Source organism: Colossoma macropomum, unplaced genomic scaffold (genome assembly GCF_904425465.1).
Source record: "Colossoma macropomum unplaced genomic scaffold, Colossoma_macropomum, whole genome shotgun sequence".
Taxonomy (NCBI): domain Eukaryota; kingdom Metazoa; phylum Chordata; class Actinopteri; order Characiformes; family Serrasalmidae; genus Colossoma; species Colossoma macropomum.
In genome coordinates, this window is record NW_023494793.1 from 28,505,678 (window position 1) to 28,522,574 (window position 16,897).

Consider the following 16,897-nt stretch of genomic DNA (forward strand, 5'->3'; position numbering starts at 1 on the left):
TCCTTTCCATTAGAGATATCTGTCCATAATAAGACTATGCACTAATATATAACAATGTATTACACTGAAAAAAAAGACATTTAAGCAGTGAGGTTTAGTTACATGACTGAAAGTAGTTTAAAAGTCACTCCCTGTCACACTTTATATGAAGAATCCCCTAGAGATGATCTGCAGATGCGTTAATTGTTTAAAAAACTATCTAGTGAAACTTGATTATCAATAATGTTAGGGTCTGGTTTTAGATTAGGTTTAGGAATTAAGTTAAAGCTAGGGTCTGGTTTAGGTTTTGAGTTGAAGTTAAAGTCAGGGTTAGGTTTTGGATTAAAGTTTAAGTTAAGGTTGGTTTTAAGTTTAGGATTAAGTTTTGTGTTGAAGTTACGGTCAGGTTTATGATTAGAATTACATTTAGTGGAATTCTGTACATTCAACTCAAATGGAAATTACATCATTTTTTGAATGTATGGATACAGACAGTTGAATTATTAAGATGTAAACAAAGTCATTCAGAGTGGTCTGATGTGAAATGATTCATTGTAGAAAAACATACTGATGTCTTTATACTATTCTTTTGTGATGGCAAATATAGCCATTTTATTTAATACCCAAAATGACCAGTGAACCTATGCATTTTTATGACTTTTGTTTACATCTCAATGTTTTAATTATAAAGAAATTTAGAAAACTCAATGAAATTTCTCTTCAATATTCAGTTGCATTAAACAGATATTATGTTACCTCACATTTATTTGAGAAATGTGAAGTGCTTTACTAGTACAGCCTTCACATATCAGTCATTTTAGTTATCTACCACTGCCATCTTACTCTCTCACACACCCTCATTCACTTTGACAAACAAACACACACATACCCAATACCAGTATTTAAATTAAAACTCACCTGCATGGTCTCTGACACATTCTCCTCAGCAGTTCAGCTGTACAAAATCGCTGATCATGGTAAAATAATGGTAAAATAAAATCTGATAGGTATTTTGCTTTATGACGCCCTGGCTGTACCTCTTCGTCATGGATATATATGTAAAATACACTTAAGACCAAAAGCTTACCTCACAACTATCGCAAAACAATGCCTCAGGCACAAGGCAGGATATTCTTACTCATCTTACTCAAGTGTAATATTTTCTGTTATGTAGCTAGCTTTTAGAGGCATTAAACTCTTTGGACGTATCCTGTCACTACCACTATAAACTATTCTGACTCGGTAAGTTTCCCCAGAACGGAGTATTTCACATCAAACTACGCCAATTGACTTTGTTTACATCTCAGTGACTGAATTATACAGAAATTTTGAAAATTCCGCGGAGCTCCCCTTCAACGTTCAGTTGCGTTAAATAGATGAACAGTTGTATGCTAGTTACAGATGAGCGTGGCCTCACTTTTATTTGAGAAAAGTGAAGTATTAGCCTAGTTTAGCCTCTACATATCTGTGAGTTTAGATATCTGCCACTGCCATCTTACTCTCTCACACACCCACATTCACTTTGACACACACACACACACACCCAATACCAGTATTTATATTAAAACTCACCTGCGTGGCCTCTGACACACACACATTCTCCTCAAGCAGTTCAGCCGTTCAAAAAGAGCCCGTTTAAACGCGTCTATATACATTGACCTCGAACTAGACTTGACCCCTAAACGGCCAAAAGACGAAAAGCGATTTTTAAAAAATCTTTTTTACAAAAAATACACAAAACATAAAATAAATGTTCGCCAGAAGAAACGGTTCAACGGCAGACTGCCTGAAAACGACCGCTGAGAACTTTTAAACGCCACAGAACTGAGCGCGAGCTCAGAGAGATGCTCAGAGAGGGACGTTAGCCAGCTGAGCACGAGAGCAGCAGTGATCTGTGACAGGAGGAAAAAAAGCGATAGCGGTTTGACACAAAAACGGTCGAGACTCTTCGATAAACGGAGACAGTCCGAGGCGATGTGGCGTTTTGGACACCGTAACGTTAAACAACAATGAAACACGTCGAAACCGCTGAAGGATGCAGCTTTAACATCAGGTTATCATTCTGTCAACAGCTTATCGACTGACTTTCACACTTTCACAGAGACATTCGTATCGCAACCTTACCTTCAGTTCCCCGTCCCTCCTCAGCATGGTGTCTCCCCCCTCCCCGGGCGTAATTTAACTCTCCAGTTTGACGGATTTTCTCCACTGTGGAAGGTGGAGGGTTACATATTGAAGGCGGCGCTGGAGAAAAAAAGCGGCTCAAAGCGGCGAGGTGTTGATGTTAAACTCGGGGAACCGTGTCAGGGACGTCCCGAGGGTCTCACTGCTCCGGAGTAGCCGAGGCATCCTGCGACCCTCCCACGGGGTAAGAGCTGTGCTCACGGCCGCATGGTGTGGAATATCCCTCCCAGACACGGGGAAACAAAAGCGTAAAAAGGATAAAGAAGCGATACCGGGAGAGAGAGACGGGGGATGAGGGGAGGGAAAAGAAGTAATAAGGGAGAAGAACCGCCCCTACAGTGTAAAACGCGTCAGGTACTTTGGCAGTTTCGTTAAAATGCACAGATAAGCGAGAAGGAAGGTTAAAAGGCGAAGAGTAACTTAATTAAAGTTAAATTAAAGTGAACGCACTTTTAATATGATCCGGATTAAAATTGTGTTAGGGACATTTGGCACTCATTGCTTGGGGCAGAAGTGGACATTTGGCCAAACTCTCCAGGGTAGTTCATGGTCAGCAGGTCTACTTGTCTTCTAGTGTCACACTTTATGAATCACTCGATGAATCACTCTCGCACTGTCAGACATAAAGGGTACAGTACAGGTACATTTCTCTTCACCGAGGAACAAACAATGTCAGCGTACTCTCAGAGGTACAGTGGTCATAGGGTCATAGGTTTTACAGGTTCACTATTTTCACTTTCCTAGGGGAATATTTGCACATAAAAAAGCTGAGAGTCGAGACTGTACGTATGTCAGTGCATCTTAAAAATATATATAAATGCAATAGAATATGGAGCAATTGCTTCCCCTAATTGTACTAAAGACATATCTTTAAAGGTACCACAGCAATGACTTGAGGGTTGCCACCTCAGTGACAATGTAATACCTTTCTATAAGAGAGCTAGTTGAAATTAATCTTGGGTTCTCATCTCCTCATGTTTACAACACATAATAATAAATCTATACTAATGAACCTTTCTTCCAAATGGCAGCAGGAAACAGATCATGTTCACTATCCACTATTATTGACAATCATTATTGATTAATGGTAATCGATAATGAACTATGAGGGGAAATTTGGCTTTAAGGGGAATGTTGGCTTTATAAAGCTGAATAATGCCTGAACAGCTGTACAATAGTGTGTTAACCTCTCAATTTGAAATGTTATTAACACTGTTTCTAACTGTTAAACCTTATAGGTTGGTGGCTGTAGAGTTAAATCTTTTAGGTGGGTTTGAACTGTGTATGTGTGTTTGTAGCGGCACAACAAAAGAAAGCAGATAAAAGGAAAAACAGCACCTATACGGTGTCCAAAACCACATGCTAGCACACTAAATAGTATGTAAAAATAGTGCAGAAGTTAAAGTATGGAGGTGTGTGGTAGGGGACGCAGAACTGATGTTCTAGTAATGAGACAACCGCGGGTGGGGCAATAAGGTATGGATTAATCTACGTATGTTTGATTCAGAAAGAACGTTTGTATATGTATACGTTACTGCCATCTGCCAAAAACTACTCTCATATATATGACTAATTACCAGTCAAATTGTAAACGTCCAAATAATATGAAGATATGTCAGCTGAAAGTCTCAGTTAGATTTAGAAATGTTAGTTTCATTTACAAAAATAAACGATGTATCGCTAAAAATGACATATTTCTGGCATATAATGCAAGTAGCCAATCGTTCCCCTGCATTTCTAGTACCAGCCGTCCAATGAGCACAACACTGAGTGATCTAGCTATGTAGCTTTACCTAAGGTTCATCTGTGGTCGGTCATGGAACGTACACAATGTGTTGCATTCTGGGAAATGTATTGTTATTTTTCTTTCCCTGGTTAGGAAAAAACTGCCCAATTAGACTACATTTCCCAGCAGCACCCCACGCTCATCAAACATGGCCTCGCTGGAGCGGCAACGAGAAAGCGAGGGTAATGCGGAGACGTTAAAGACAGATGATGGAAAAACGAAACCAGGTCCAATTTCTTTTGGTTTTAGTAAAACGCTAATCAAGGCGAAGTCCGAGAAGCCAGAGGAGCGAGATTATTTAATAGAAGTCGAAGGCAAGGAGCTGAAGAGGTAGGCTAATGCTACAAGCTAGCTGGCTAAACCAACCTAACGTACTGAAGATACGGTACCGGTTAGCTGGTTAGCTGCTAAGTTCGCTAATGGTAAAATGAACGTGATTTATTTTTGATTATAATTTAACGTGTTCACGTAATACATAATATTTGGTCTGATTCGTGAAAGCTAATAAAAAGTTGTTTTAGCCTTTAGCGGTTGCTAACCAGATTTTGAATGAAAGACTGCGGTTTAACGGTTTCTTTCCTCTGTTATATTAAATTATGTGCAGCACGAAACCAGCGGAGAAACCAAAGGAGCTAATCATTCCGCTCATCCACAAAAACCGCTGGTACAGAGAAGAAGGAGCGAAACAGAGTGACAAGAGAGACGAGAAAGGAAACTCTCAGCCTGATGAGCAGGACTCTGTGGAGTCTCAGGCTGTCAGAGAGCTTATTGAAGGTATGGACACGTTCTTATTTGCTCGTTATAACTATACTTGCTTGTGAAAGGGCAGTCCTCTTTTGTTTTAGGGCAACCATTGACATTTGTAAGCCCACAAGAACATCTTTCACCTAAACACCTCTGTCAAGTGACGTAACTTGATACCTGCAGTATGACCAGATGAAAACACTGCACGTCAGTCTGTTTCTACAGGGTACAGAGCTAAGTCACTGTATAAATATGAGTAATGCTTGTTCTTATCTCTGTATCCTTTTGGGCTTGTCTGAGAGCATTGCATATCATAGGAAGGCATTTCTTGTGTACTTCTAATTCCAGTCAAGTCAAACCTGCTTACTTATTGTGGGAATTACTTCACTTACATTTTGCAGCTTCATGTTAATTGCCAATGCTTTATATTGGGAAAAACACAGTTTTCCAGCATAGGATAAATGCCCTATGTCTGTCCTGTAAATATTCAGTATATTAGTTTCGCAGATGTTACTGCTGTGGAAATGTTAATTTTTTGCTCAACTACCACTTTAATGCTGTAAATCATGCCTAGAATGTTACTTGAATACTCCCTTTTGTCCTCCCGCAGAGTCTCAGAAGCAGCAGGAAAGATGGAAGAATGGCCCTCAGATCGACCAGAACTTGTCCATTCCTCTGCTCATGCAGAACCAGGCCCCGACGGGCTTTGAGGACGGCGACCATGTCAAAGTGGACCTTCGACCTGAGTCGGTAAGTCAGAAAAAGGAGGAAAGAAGTTTAAAGGATTTTAGCCAAACAAGTCTTATAGAGAGCCTGCTAGAAGGGTGATCAGCCAGTCTTTACTTACCAGAAGAATGCAACCAGTGGAGGAGTTGAGCTTCAGATAACTGATCAGATGAAGAATTTCTTATATAGAGGCTAGACAGACGTTTTAAGACAGTGCATATTCTGGAATTTGATTGTAGCAACAAAAGGCTCAACATTATGGACATGAGACATTCATGGTGTGAATATGATCTCCAGACAGAAGAATGTCTGTGTGTCTGTGTTATGTATAGGCCTGTCACAGTTATTACATAATTGCCTGACCATTATTATTTGAGCAGATGTTAGCTTTCACAATGATTTGTTTATGCTGCATGCATTATTCAAATATATTTATTGAGACATGTCATGAGACTTAAAAAAAAACAGTGAAAGTTCAGCTTCTGACTTGCTGCTATTACACGTTTAGAGAGCAGCGGTACAGAATGTTTATTTAACTGGTCTTGGAGCTGGTGTTGTGTTTGTCATTTGCTGGACAATTGAATTGTTAATCACAGTTATTTTATGGCAGTTTGTCAATTATAATTTCATGAATGTGACAGGCCTGTTTATGTGGAATATTGTAAGAGGGTTAAACGTCTAGGAAATACAGCCAAATGTAGCCATCATTAGCACAACAGTAACAGCGATGATTGCAATCTTTATGCTCAATACAAAGAAAACAGTTGCCTTAATTGATATACAGAATATAGAAAATATCATATGCTAACGAGTTCTTTTTAGAGTTCCTAAATATGAGAAACTAATTTACTGACCTTCAAACCTTTGTGTAATTAGTCATTGGGCTGCAGACCACAGCATTTGCAGAATCAACAATCTGGAGGCAGAGTCAGTGAGTGGAGGCAGTATTTTGTATTGGCGGTGTTTGCATTGTTCAGTTTTTAGCACAAGTGATCATGGAGATGTAAAGATATCTGTACAACAGTAGAGACATAAGACAACACTGCTATTTAGAAGATTTAAATGTAATTAATAATTAGTTAAATTACTTTAAAAATGAAATGTTACTTGTTACTACATTTAAGTACAAAGTGTGTGCAATACACATTCTTAAGTATTAAATTTCTGCTGAACATACAGAAACTTCGTGAATTAGGCCCTGTAATTATTCACCAATACTGCTCTTTCTATGCGACACTTGTTTCTGGCTTTTTTCTTCTTTATTTGTGCTGTACGAGTGCATAGTAAAGCCTGGCCAATAGATTAGTTGGCCAATAGTATCAGCTGATATAGCCAACTCAGTAATTAGCATTTTTTTGTTTTATTTTTCTGGGCTGCGGCGTAACTATTAGAAATGAGTTCTTTTTGAGAATCTTCACATCCCCCTCCTCTGCTTCTCACACACAGGCACAGTCAGCCAGGAGATTATTGAATGCTCTAAAATGGCAGATCATTTGGATTATTGGGTTCTTTCCCTAAACGGACAGTTTAGTCTCAGTTTATTTAATACTAATTCAAGGTTTTCAAGTATAGTTTTAATGGCCACTTTTTTGCTGGTTTTCAATGTAGAGCTCACACAGAATTCCCCATTTGAAAATACCAGTACTGGTATCAGGATATTTGCTTTGGTATCACTTGGTATCTGAGTATGTTAGTATAACACATTTATTCAAATTGTAACTTTTAGCATGATGTCATTGTATAACACTAACACATCTTTTCTATGAAAGAACTAATGAAAGCTAAAATACGAGGCAATTAATAAAAATCAAAGCTGCAAAGAACACTCCGCTCAAGTGCTGTATTAATTTATACAACAGTTAGTGCTGGCCACGCAAGCTGATTGGTCGAGAAGCATTCTAACCGGTTTTTCGCAGATACTGTATCACTCCACTGAGACGGAGCTTTGACAGCTGTAGGAGACGCTCAAGCCATTTGAACATTTTTACTTCTTACTTTGCGCACAAACAGAAAATGGACACTTTTAAGATTATATATGACCGACAGCCGATTTGGTCAGACTCTGAAGATGAGACTACACTAAATTCCCAAACTGCCATTACCACTGAGCAAGGTTTTCAGTCGGCAGCTGTGAGAAGAACAGACAGAAGAACACCTAAACCAGAAATGAACCGAATACCATTCGCCAAACAAAATGGGCTGTAAAATGCTTTACAGACTGGCCGGAACAAAACAACTTTAATATCGAAAAAACTAAGTGTGAAATGAGTTTAATGTGTTGGTCTGTGTAAGGAGCTGGAGAACAAATTGCCGGCTGTGCAGTGAGTGAGCGGAGTTCGTTACTCTGAGGTAACAACACGCTGCTTGTTAAGGAACTATAATTTGGCGGAAGAATTGCTAACATTAAAACATATTAAATGCCACGTTTACGGCTCTCGTGTTCTATTGCTTGAATGAAGAATGTGAGTATTAGAAGTGTGACAGTTGAGAACTGAAGAACATCTCACCCAGAACATCACTATTTAACTAAAAGAATACAGTGTAATAGTTTTACAGTGTAAATTTTTACTGTTTTATACTGTTTTAACAGTAAAGAATCAGAAATTACATCAGCCGACTATATATTATCAGTTGTCTGAATTTTTTAGCTCCAGTAGCAATTATAAAATGTTCATATCGATGAGGCTCAAGTCCATAGTGTATTGGTCTTGGCTCTGTCTGGTTCAGTCATTTGCATATGGCTGTGTCAGCAGGGGGTAATTCAAGATCGTGTACACATGCAACAGCTCCTCCAAACACGGTGTATACTGGCATGTGTGTGTATGTGCGTCTGTGTATGTGTCTGTGGGGGCACGTACGTTTGTGTTCTGAAGAAAAGGACGTGTCTTAATGAAATGAGTGATGAAGCACTCCACTGCCAGGTCCACAGTGCTTACTCAGCATAATTCTCTCTCTCTCTCTCTCTCTCTCTCTCTCTCTCTCTCTCTCTCTCTCGATCTCGACCCCTCTCCCACCTCCACCTCCTCCTCCATACTGCGTCTCATAACACGCAGAATCACAGTTGTGCATTTACTCAGCTCAGTGCAAGTGGAAGTGTTAGCTGTGTTCCTTTGTGGTGAAAGTCATTAAGAGGGAACTGCACCCTTTCTGTAAGGAGGCAAATTATCACATCTACTGCAGGATGAAGTGTATTTATAATTAGTAGGTTTGTTTAGCATTGTGTGTGTGTTGAGGATGGGATGCTTAATGGTTTCAGTGATGTATAACATTGTATTAAGTCCAGTGATAATCATATTGTTTCACCATTTAATTATTCAGGCACTACGATTAATGAGAGTAATTACCAGGTGAGGTTTACGTCAAACATTCAATCACCTAAAACATGGAGAGCAGTTAAATGGCTTAGTTTTTACAGATTGAAAAAAGAAACTATACTATGTAAATGAGTAGAAAGTAAAGCAGTTGTATAAGCAAAAAGCAGTCATCACTGCCACTGTGCTAGTTCTTTTCCATAATAGGTTAATTGCTTTATAATCTTCATATTTATGTAGTATGATTTATTTCCATTTATGAAAAGCGATATTTTGATCGATGCCTTGTTATGAATTGGTAACTATGTGGTTGTTGTGTCATTCTATGTAACATTTAATGCTTTATGTACTCTATAGTATCTCGTATATCCAGTAAACTGTCAACATTAGGTAAACAGTACTTAAAGCCTTCATCTTTGCAAGAGAGAGAGAGAGAGAGAGAAGAGAAAATCAAGCTCCACTTTGCTTCAAATCTGAAAAATCCACAGATGTTTCTGTCCATCTTTCCAAAAGGGTGTGTGGCTGTCAGAAGCAGAATTTGAGAAAAGGAAATAGACAAAAAAGAACAATTGAACTAAAAGACCAGAACTTGGTTGTAGAGTAAGGTTTTCATGGACTGGTGAGTCTAAATTTGTAATTAGGATTCCTTGGCTCGTAAGAAAATGCTTCTAAAAAATATGTGAATATATTCGTGCAGATTTTGTTGGAAATCTAAATGCACATCTCCCAAAAGAATGGAAACTGTAATAAAGGCAGAGGGTGACACAGTAAATACTGAAAAAATGTGGTATTATAATTAGTTGGTAAGATAATTTGAGAATGTTCATTTAAATTTGTTTTCTGTTTTGTTTTTTTTTGTTTTTTTATCCTGAGGTTAGAAAAAGAATAACCATCTTACTGGCCATTATGTCCAGAAGACCCATCTCGTTAGAATAGTAACCTACTTAATAATATTTTTTGGTTTTCTCTGCTTTAGTCCACAGAGGCAGATTACGAGCGTGTGCCAGTGACGGCATATGGAATGGCCATGCTGAAGGGAATGGGCTGGAAGGAGGGAGTGGGCATTGGTCGCACCTTCAAACAGTAAGCTAGTCTTGCTTATAATACCTTAGAAAAACAAAATCTGTACAATTAAAAGCCTCTATCAAAGAATAGACTAATCCTATGACTGCAAAGTGCTGAATGGATTTCCTGTATGTTAGATGAATGATATATTGTTATATATCATGTGCATCTCTTCTGCATTAGGTAGCTTTTTCAGTGAAGCCTGGGGTAAGGTGAAAAATTGTCACTAGGAGCCCACTGTCATTAGAAAGAAAGTTTACCCCTCTTGTGACATGTCAGCGTCATGCTCATATTAGGATAATCATACAGGGAAGGGGCAGTAATGACAAGAGATTATGTTTTCATGTCGCAAATTCAGTGAGGAATTATATGGGCGTGCTGGCGGGATTGAAATGTTCGAGGCATCAAGTCCATGCCCTTTTTAATCTCAAACCCGTAAAGCACATCTGTGCTCATACAGACAAGCAGGAGGGCAGACTGCTCTGTTTAAGAGCTTATTGGGAGAGGAGGGTATTTAGGAACAAATCTATTGCACGCTACTGTGAGCTAGGTGCATGTGCGTTCCTCTCATTATGCTCTTAAAATCCAAGTAGCATTATTGTTGTCAATTTGTATTTCATAAGTATTTAATTTATAATTACATATTTACATTATGTATCATGTATGCCCCCTTTTTCCTCTTGATGTCACTTACAAAACCATAACAAAAATGTAAAGGATGTTTTTTCTTTCTGCACAACAAGGCTGTATACACAAAAACTCAAATTACAATCAAATCCTAATAAAATATTTCCTCTTCTGTTTCGTAACGCAAATGTGGTAACTATTAAAAGCTTAGAATTTACATTTTTCAAAAGAATTTAAGCTAAAAGAGTACACCGATTCAGTAAGTACACTTTGTATCTATGCTCTTTGTCCATTTTATCACTTCTACTTACCATATAGGTGCACTTTGTAGTTCTACAGTTACAGACTGTAATCCATTTGTTTCCTTTGTTATTCTCCTTTCACACTGTTGTTTAATGGTCAGGACCACAACAGAGCAGGTATTATTTGGGTGGTGGATCATTCTCAGCACTGCAGTGACACTGTCACCCCTACCTTGTTGGTCCACCTTGTAGATGTAAAGTCAGAGACGATAGCTCATCTGTTGCTGCACAGTTTGTGTTGGTCATCCTCTAGTCCTTCATCAGTGGTCACAGGATGCTGCCCACAGGACGCTGTTGGCTGGATATTTTGGTTGGTGGACTGTTCTCAGTTCAGCAGTGGCACTAAGGTGCACTCCAGCAGTACTGCTGTGTCTGATCCACTTGTACCAGCACAACACACACTAACACACCACCACCACCACGTCTGTATCACTGCAGTGCTGAGAATGATCCACCATCCAATAGTAGTACCTGCTCTAATACCTGCTCTGTGGTGGTCCTGTGGGGGTCCTGACCACTGAAGAACAGGGCAAAAAGGGGCCAAAAACGTATGCAGAGAAACAGATGGACTACACTCTGTATTGTAGATCTACAAAGTGGACCTGTATGGTCAGTGGAGCTGATAAAATGGACAGTGAGTGTGTTAAGAGGCTGGTCGGTATATATTAAATTACAACATGCCTTTGCTATCGCCAGTGATCAATTCTAAGGGCTCAGTAATTTCTAAAAGAGTAATAATTTGTTACTCCCTCAGTGATAGCTTTATGTGTCACATGCCCATGTCTCTTCATCTCTCTCTGTTTCTTTTAGAGATGTTAAGCCTATAGAACACCAGTTAAGGCCTAAAGGCCTGGGTTTGGGAGCTGATCGCTCTGCTGTTAAGGACCTGGAGCCCTCAGGGCCTCGGCGGCCCCCTAAGCCCGGGGATGAGAGGGGAAAAGAAGATGAGGCGCTGGTGCTGGGACCTGGAGGGTGTGTGCAGGTTCAGGGTGGAGCCCATAAAGACCTGTATGGAAAGGTGAGAATGGCTGTCCATAAATGCAAGCTGTTATAGTGATACCCTTATGTTAGTCTCAGCTTCAGATGCGCCACCCACATGCACACAGGAGCATCTGATATCTGTGGAAAGCTAAGATCCCCAACTATATGGATTTTGTCAGTTTCATTCTGACGTCTGTGTAAACGCACTTACATGCAGTAATTTTTGTCAGCTCAACGGGACACACACTTGCCCAAACAGTTGCCTGCTGTGCGCACTATGATGTGAGCCTTTCAGAGGTATCAATATAGTAGATAGATTGTTAAGTTTGTGAAGTTCATGGCGTCACATTTATGAAAATTATTGAAGAGTTTTCTATGAAGCTCTCAAAAGAGTAATCGCATGTGTGCCAGGCGCCCGTCCCCCGGGCTCTGATGGCAGCCATGAGAGCCTGCAGGAAGGTGGGGCCTGAACCCATGGCGCAGAGGCAGCCCAATGGGGAGGATGACAACCGCGAGGGCTGGGTAGGAGCCCCGCCTCCTAGGCACTGCCTACTGTCCCACAGCGAGGCCATTCTAATAGACTTGATGTTTGAGTCTGGTGACCGAGCTGCGGAGTGGAGGCTGGGCAGCGGACCCTCTTTTCCTCTCAGCTCAGGTGCTCACCCTGCCTTTAATGAAAGCAAGCTGATGCTGATTCAGCTTTGGCAGCGTGGCTGCCTTTAAAATGAGCAGAAAGGAAACAGAGAGAGGGACGTGCAGCAGCAGCAACAAAAGGACTGGTGAGCTGAAAAGCTCGCATGTGAGAAAAAAGACTGAAAAGTCTAGCCAGACACCACTGAAAAGTGGCGAGTTTTGGGATTTTATATGTGCTTCATGTTTGAAAATAAAAGAAAAATGTTTGCTGATGCACATACCAATTTGTTTCCTGGGTTGTGTTTTTGTTGTAGCCCCATTTTAAAAATTACCTGCCCATACATGTCATACAAAAACAACAATCTATGGTTGGTTATTTTGCTTGTCAAAGTAGTGGTTCTTGGCTGTGGTAAGGTGTGAAACACACCAGACTCTCTGAAGATAGGCGAAGATAGGCAGAGACTTCCCTTATTTTGAATTTAACTGGTGTATTTGGAATCATTTTCATGCATTTAAGCCTACTTTTGAGTAATCAGTCTGATTTTCCCAACATAGCATGAATTGGTCCCATATTTCCAGATGTATTATAAATGACCAGAGGTTGTATCTTATCAAATCAAGTCTAGAATACATTCTTAACTCATGCCATTGTTTTAACAAATGATTGTATGCTGATAATGTGAACCAATGAAAAGCAAATCTCATTTTAGCACTTTGTTCTACTGTCTAAATGTAGCCTAAGGCATTCTCTGATTCAATCTGTCTCTCTCTCTTTTTGTCCCACTCTCTCCCTCTCTTTTATTCTTTCTCAGATAGAAGGAGTGGATCCAGACAATGCCAGAGTGGTGGTGAAACTGGCCATTGGAGGAAAGTCAGTGACCATCAGCCAGTACTCTCTACGCCTAGTCCCTCAAAAAGAATATGACAAATACAGCAAAGACCTCAGTGAGTCTCTGGCTTTTTTCACCAGTATATCTGAGGCATCTCCATTGTTAAAACTGCTTTTATGTAAAAGACTCCAAATCAAAGGTACGCAATGGGGTCTTACCCCAAATATAGTCAGTAGACCCAGATATGCTTGGTGTCTTAAGTTGGCTTTGTTAGTTTTGTGCTGGAACTACAAGGCTAATGTAACAAGTAATTAAAGCTTATACTCCACCAATATATACCAGTTTTCCTGGTCTTACATCAGTGCAAAAACAACAATCTTTGAGATAGTCTAGTGTGAACATTACCTGTCGTATGTTTTCGACCAGTCTCAAATGAAAATCTTTGCTAACAGAAACCTAGGCCTAATTATTGGCTTATTGCATGGCTGTTGGCAACATTTATTTTCCCTGTGTCTTCATAGCTGTTGCTGACTTGAAGTCAATAGTATCCAAAGTTTTTCTGCAGTTTGTGATGCATTCAAGCTTAAACCCTCTCCAGTGTGAAACTGCAGAGGCAGCCCCAAGATCCAAGTTGGTAACTACTGTTCTGAAATGTTGGGGAGAGAGAGAGGGAGAGAGTGTGTTAAAGGTCAAAAGAGTTCCTATTGTAGAACTGGTTCTACTATGACAGATGCTGTTTGAGTTGTCAGGAGAGCTGCTGTTTTCACCCAAAACAGCATTGTTTCATCTTTTATTTTTGTGTTCGCAAGCAAGATGGTCTGGAATGCTCACTTTTCTCATAAGCTGCTCTGAGAACACTTACACAAGCATACACGTACAGACCTAGTTTAGAGCCCTCATATCAAAGAGTTTGCAATTGCTGATAAGAAGCTTTGCTTTGATTTTGTTGTGATTCTATAAATACATGAATGCTATGAATAGCACGTTGTCTGCGTTCGGGAACCATCATAATGCTGGACGCATTCGTGAAGTGTTTTCTGCCAGAACAGATATGCTTCCATTTTAATCAGTGTTTCAGTCCACGCTGGCTGCCCTAGACATGCGTCTAATGTCCATCAAAATGGCAGCTCTTCCATCAAGATTGTTTTTTCTTTTTTTCACTTGCGTGTGTGTTTAACCATAAACTCAATAGAGAGTCAATAGTATTGAGATTATACTACTAAATATTGTGATGCACCCTGTGATACACATGATCAAAGATTGGTTTGTGTCATTTTGACTTTTGTTAAATTACATTGTTTTGTTGGATTCCATTCATCAAAACACAAACACTTGTGAATTGTCAGGTGCTCACAGCACACAATAAAAAAAACATTGTGGTTGATTAGCAGTCTCATTTGCACATTGCAGCCTTCAGTGATGCCCGTATTGCAATGTGCAACATTTGGGCTAATTAACATTTATTTCAATTTTTATATGCTGTGTCTCTCCCTTTTCCAGGTCGCCTCAGCAAAGCACACAAGGAAAAGGAGAAAGAGAAAGAACGAGAAAAGGAGCGAGAGAAAGAGAGAGCCCGAGAGCAGCAGAGGCGGGAGGAGAAAGAGTCAAGCTCGAATGGCAGAGACGAACGAAGAAAGGATAGGCACTCGGAAAGAGAGAGGGAGAGAGAGAAAGAGCAAGAGCGCCACCAGAAGAAGAGAAAACACCAGGAAACAAGTGCAGACAGGTGACGCCTCTAATTGCCTCTCAGTTCATTTTGGTGAATAAATGCAGTGTAAACAGCAAAAATGAACAATATGTCTGATCCAAATAAAAACTGAGCTAAAAATAGCTTCTAATTAGACACCTGTCTTGCTGTCCAGCAGGCTCGGTCACCTTTGGTATTTGATTCCATCCCTGAAACATCTGCTGTAACTAATTAAGCCTGTAAAAGAATGTGATGGTTTTGTACCTGGTGAGTGGCACTGTGACACTGAAGCTTTCTTCAAATTAGAGAGAAGCCTCCTCCTGTGAAAGAGTCTCGGACCTCTCCTCCTGCCCCTTCCTGGCTCCAGAGGGACCTCCGTGTGCGATTCATAGATAAAACCTTCAAAGGAGGCAGATACTACAACTCTAAGGTACCGTCCACTCCTGCTGCTAGCTGCTGTGTTTCAGTGCATCAAATCTGAAATTTCAAATTGTTTTTAAAAATATGCTGAATACATGTTACTGGACTAACTGTTTATGCACACATATACTATATACTATATATATTATATATATATATATATATATATATATATATATATATATATATATATATATATATATATATATATGTATATGTGAAACACTCCACTGAGTTTTGCTTAGAGTCATTGGTATCCACAGCTGTGGTGTTAATGCAGATTCTATAATCTGTTGCCATTTTATTACACCCCTTGAATATTTTCATATTAGAATCACCTAACATGTAGATGTACTTTGTATCACAATTACTGACTGCAGTCCATCTGTTGCTGCACAATTATCAGCTGGGTCCACAAAGGGACTATTGGTCCCTATCTAACAAACTGGCCGCTCAATGTATATAATACATATAGATTGATATTTTCTGTGGTTAACTCCGATTTGTTTATTCTGTTTAGATGAGGATTGAAGATGTCCTCACTCCACACGTCTGTGTGTGTCGTACAGACGAAGGGCGACTCCTGGATGGTGAGGAACATTTATATTTAGCACATTTATGTCTGGCCTTTGAGAAACTACTTGGTAAATTGAGCCATGTTTTGAGATGTTTGTTTCCTCTCTTTTTCTGTTAGATGTAAAACAGACAATGCTAGAAACCATCGTGCCCAAAGGTGATGCCGACTCTATTATGGTGGTGCTGGGTGAACACAGAGGACAGGTACCACACCCTTATACTCTTAAGTTGTAACCTGTACAGTATATGAATATATGCATATATTTCAGTAAATACTGAAACGGTATAAGATTAATTTACTTTTTATAATTTTACCATATTATCTTAAATAGAATGTGACTGGATTAATGTGTTTGTGTGGTGGGGGGCAGGTGGGCCGCATTCTGAAGCGAGACAAGGAGAAGTGTCGGGCCATGGTGCAGTTGGACCGCTACGAAGAGCAGATCTTTACTCTGGACTATGACGCTATCTGCCACTACGTGGGTGGAGACCATTGAGAAGCACAGCAGAACACACAGAACCAGCCCATCACCAACAGCCCTAGTGTGACATGTTGCAGGTTGCATATTGTTCAGACCAGGGACCACACCGCTGTCTCGCCTTGTCATGCATAGTCTCCAACCATGACTTGATTGAGTTAGATGTTACGCCATGGTGTGCTGGACCGTGACTGACTCTGAACAGGCTTTTCCTCCCCTGATCACGGACATTGATTGTCCTCTTAAGGTCATGTTATTGTTGGCTGGAAAGACTGCACATATTTACATATTGGGGGGAAAAAAGACGAGCTGGATCATTCTTCTCTGCCAGCTGTATAAACTGTGCCCACCTCATCTGGAAAATGACATTTGTAGTAGTCAGGCTGTTTAGATTTTGTATTTGTGACATAAGAATCTCTGCACTGTTATGTTTTTATAATAAAATTCAAGTTTATATAAACTGTCCTTGGTCATCAAACACAATGGTGAGATATTTGAGTGTTAAACATTCTTTTGCAAACATTTGCAAGATTTCTTGCAAAATTATACCATATCTATAAATATTTT

The 16,897-nt window shown here is 39.8% G+C and overlaps 2 protein-coding genes across 2 annotated transcripts in view; one reads left to right on the forward strand and one right to left on the reverse strand.

The window, feature by feature from the left end:
• Positions 1-2,123, reverse strand: part of LOC118813629 (membrane-associated guanylate kinase, WW and PDZ domain-containing protein 3) — a 92,646-nt gene extending 90,523 nt beyond the window's left edge. Inside the window, exon 1 of the mRNA XM_036579069.1 lies at positions 2,104-2,123. The gene's annotated coding sequence lies outside the window, so the exon portion shown is untranslated. The remainder of the gene's footprint in view (positions 1-2,103) is intronic.
• Positions 2,124-4,068: 1,945 nt separating this feature from the next.
• Positions 4,069-16,795, forward strand: gpkow (G patch domain and KOW motifs). The gene is made up of 11 exons (XM_036579073.1): positions 4,069-4,279; positions 4,554-4,723; positions 5,304-5,443; positions 9,707-9,813; positions 11,535-11,742; positions 13,151-13,283; positions 14,669-14,894; positions 15,162-15,285; positions 15,796-15,865; positions 15,970-16,055; positions 16,223-16,795. The coding sequence occupies exons 1-11, from the start codon at positions 4,098-4,100 to the stop codon at positions 16,346-16,348; spliced, it is 1,572 nt and encodes a 523-aa protein (XP_036434966.1). The 5' UTR covers positions 4,069-4,097; the 3' UTR covers positions 16,349-16,795.
• The last annotated feature ends 102 nt before the right edge of the window (positions 16,796-16,897 follow it).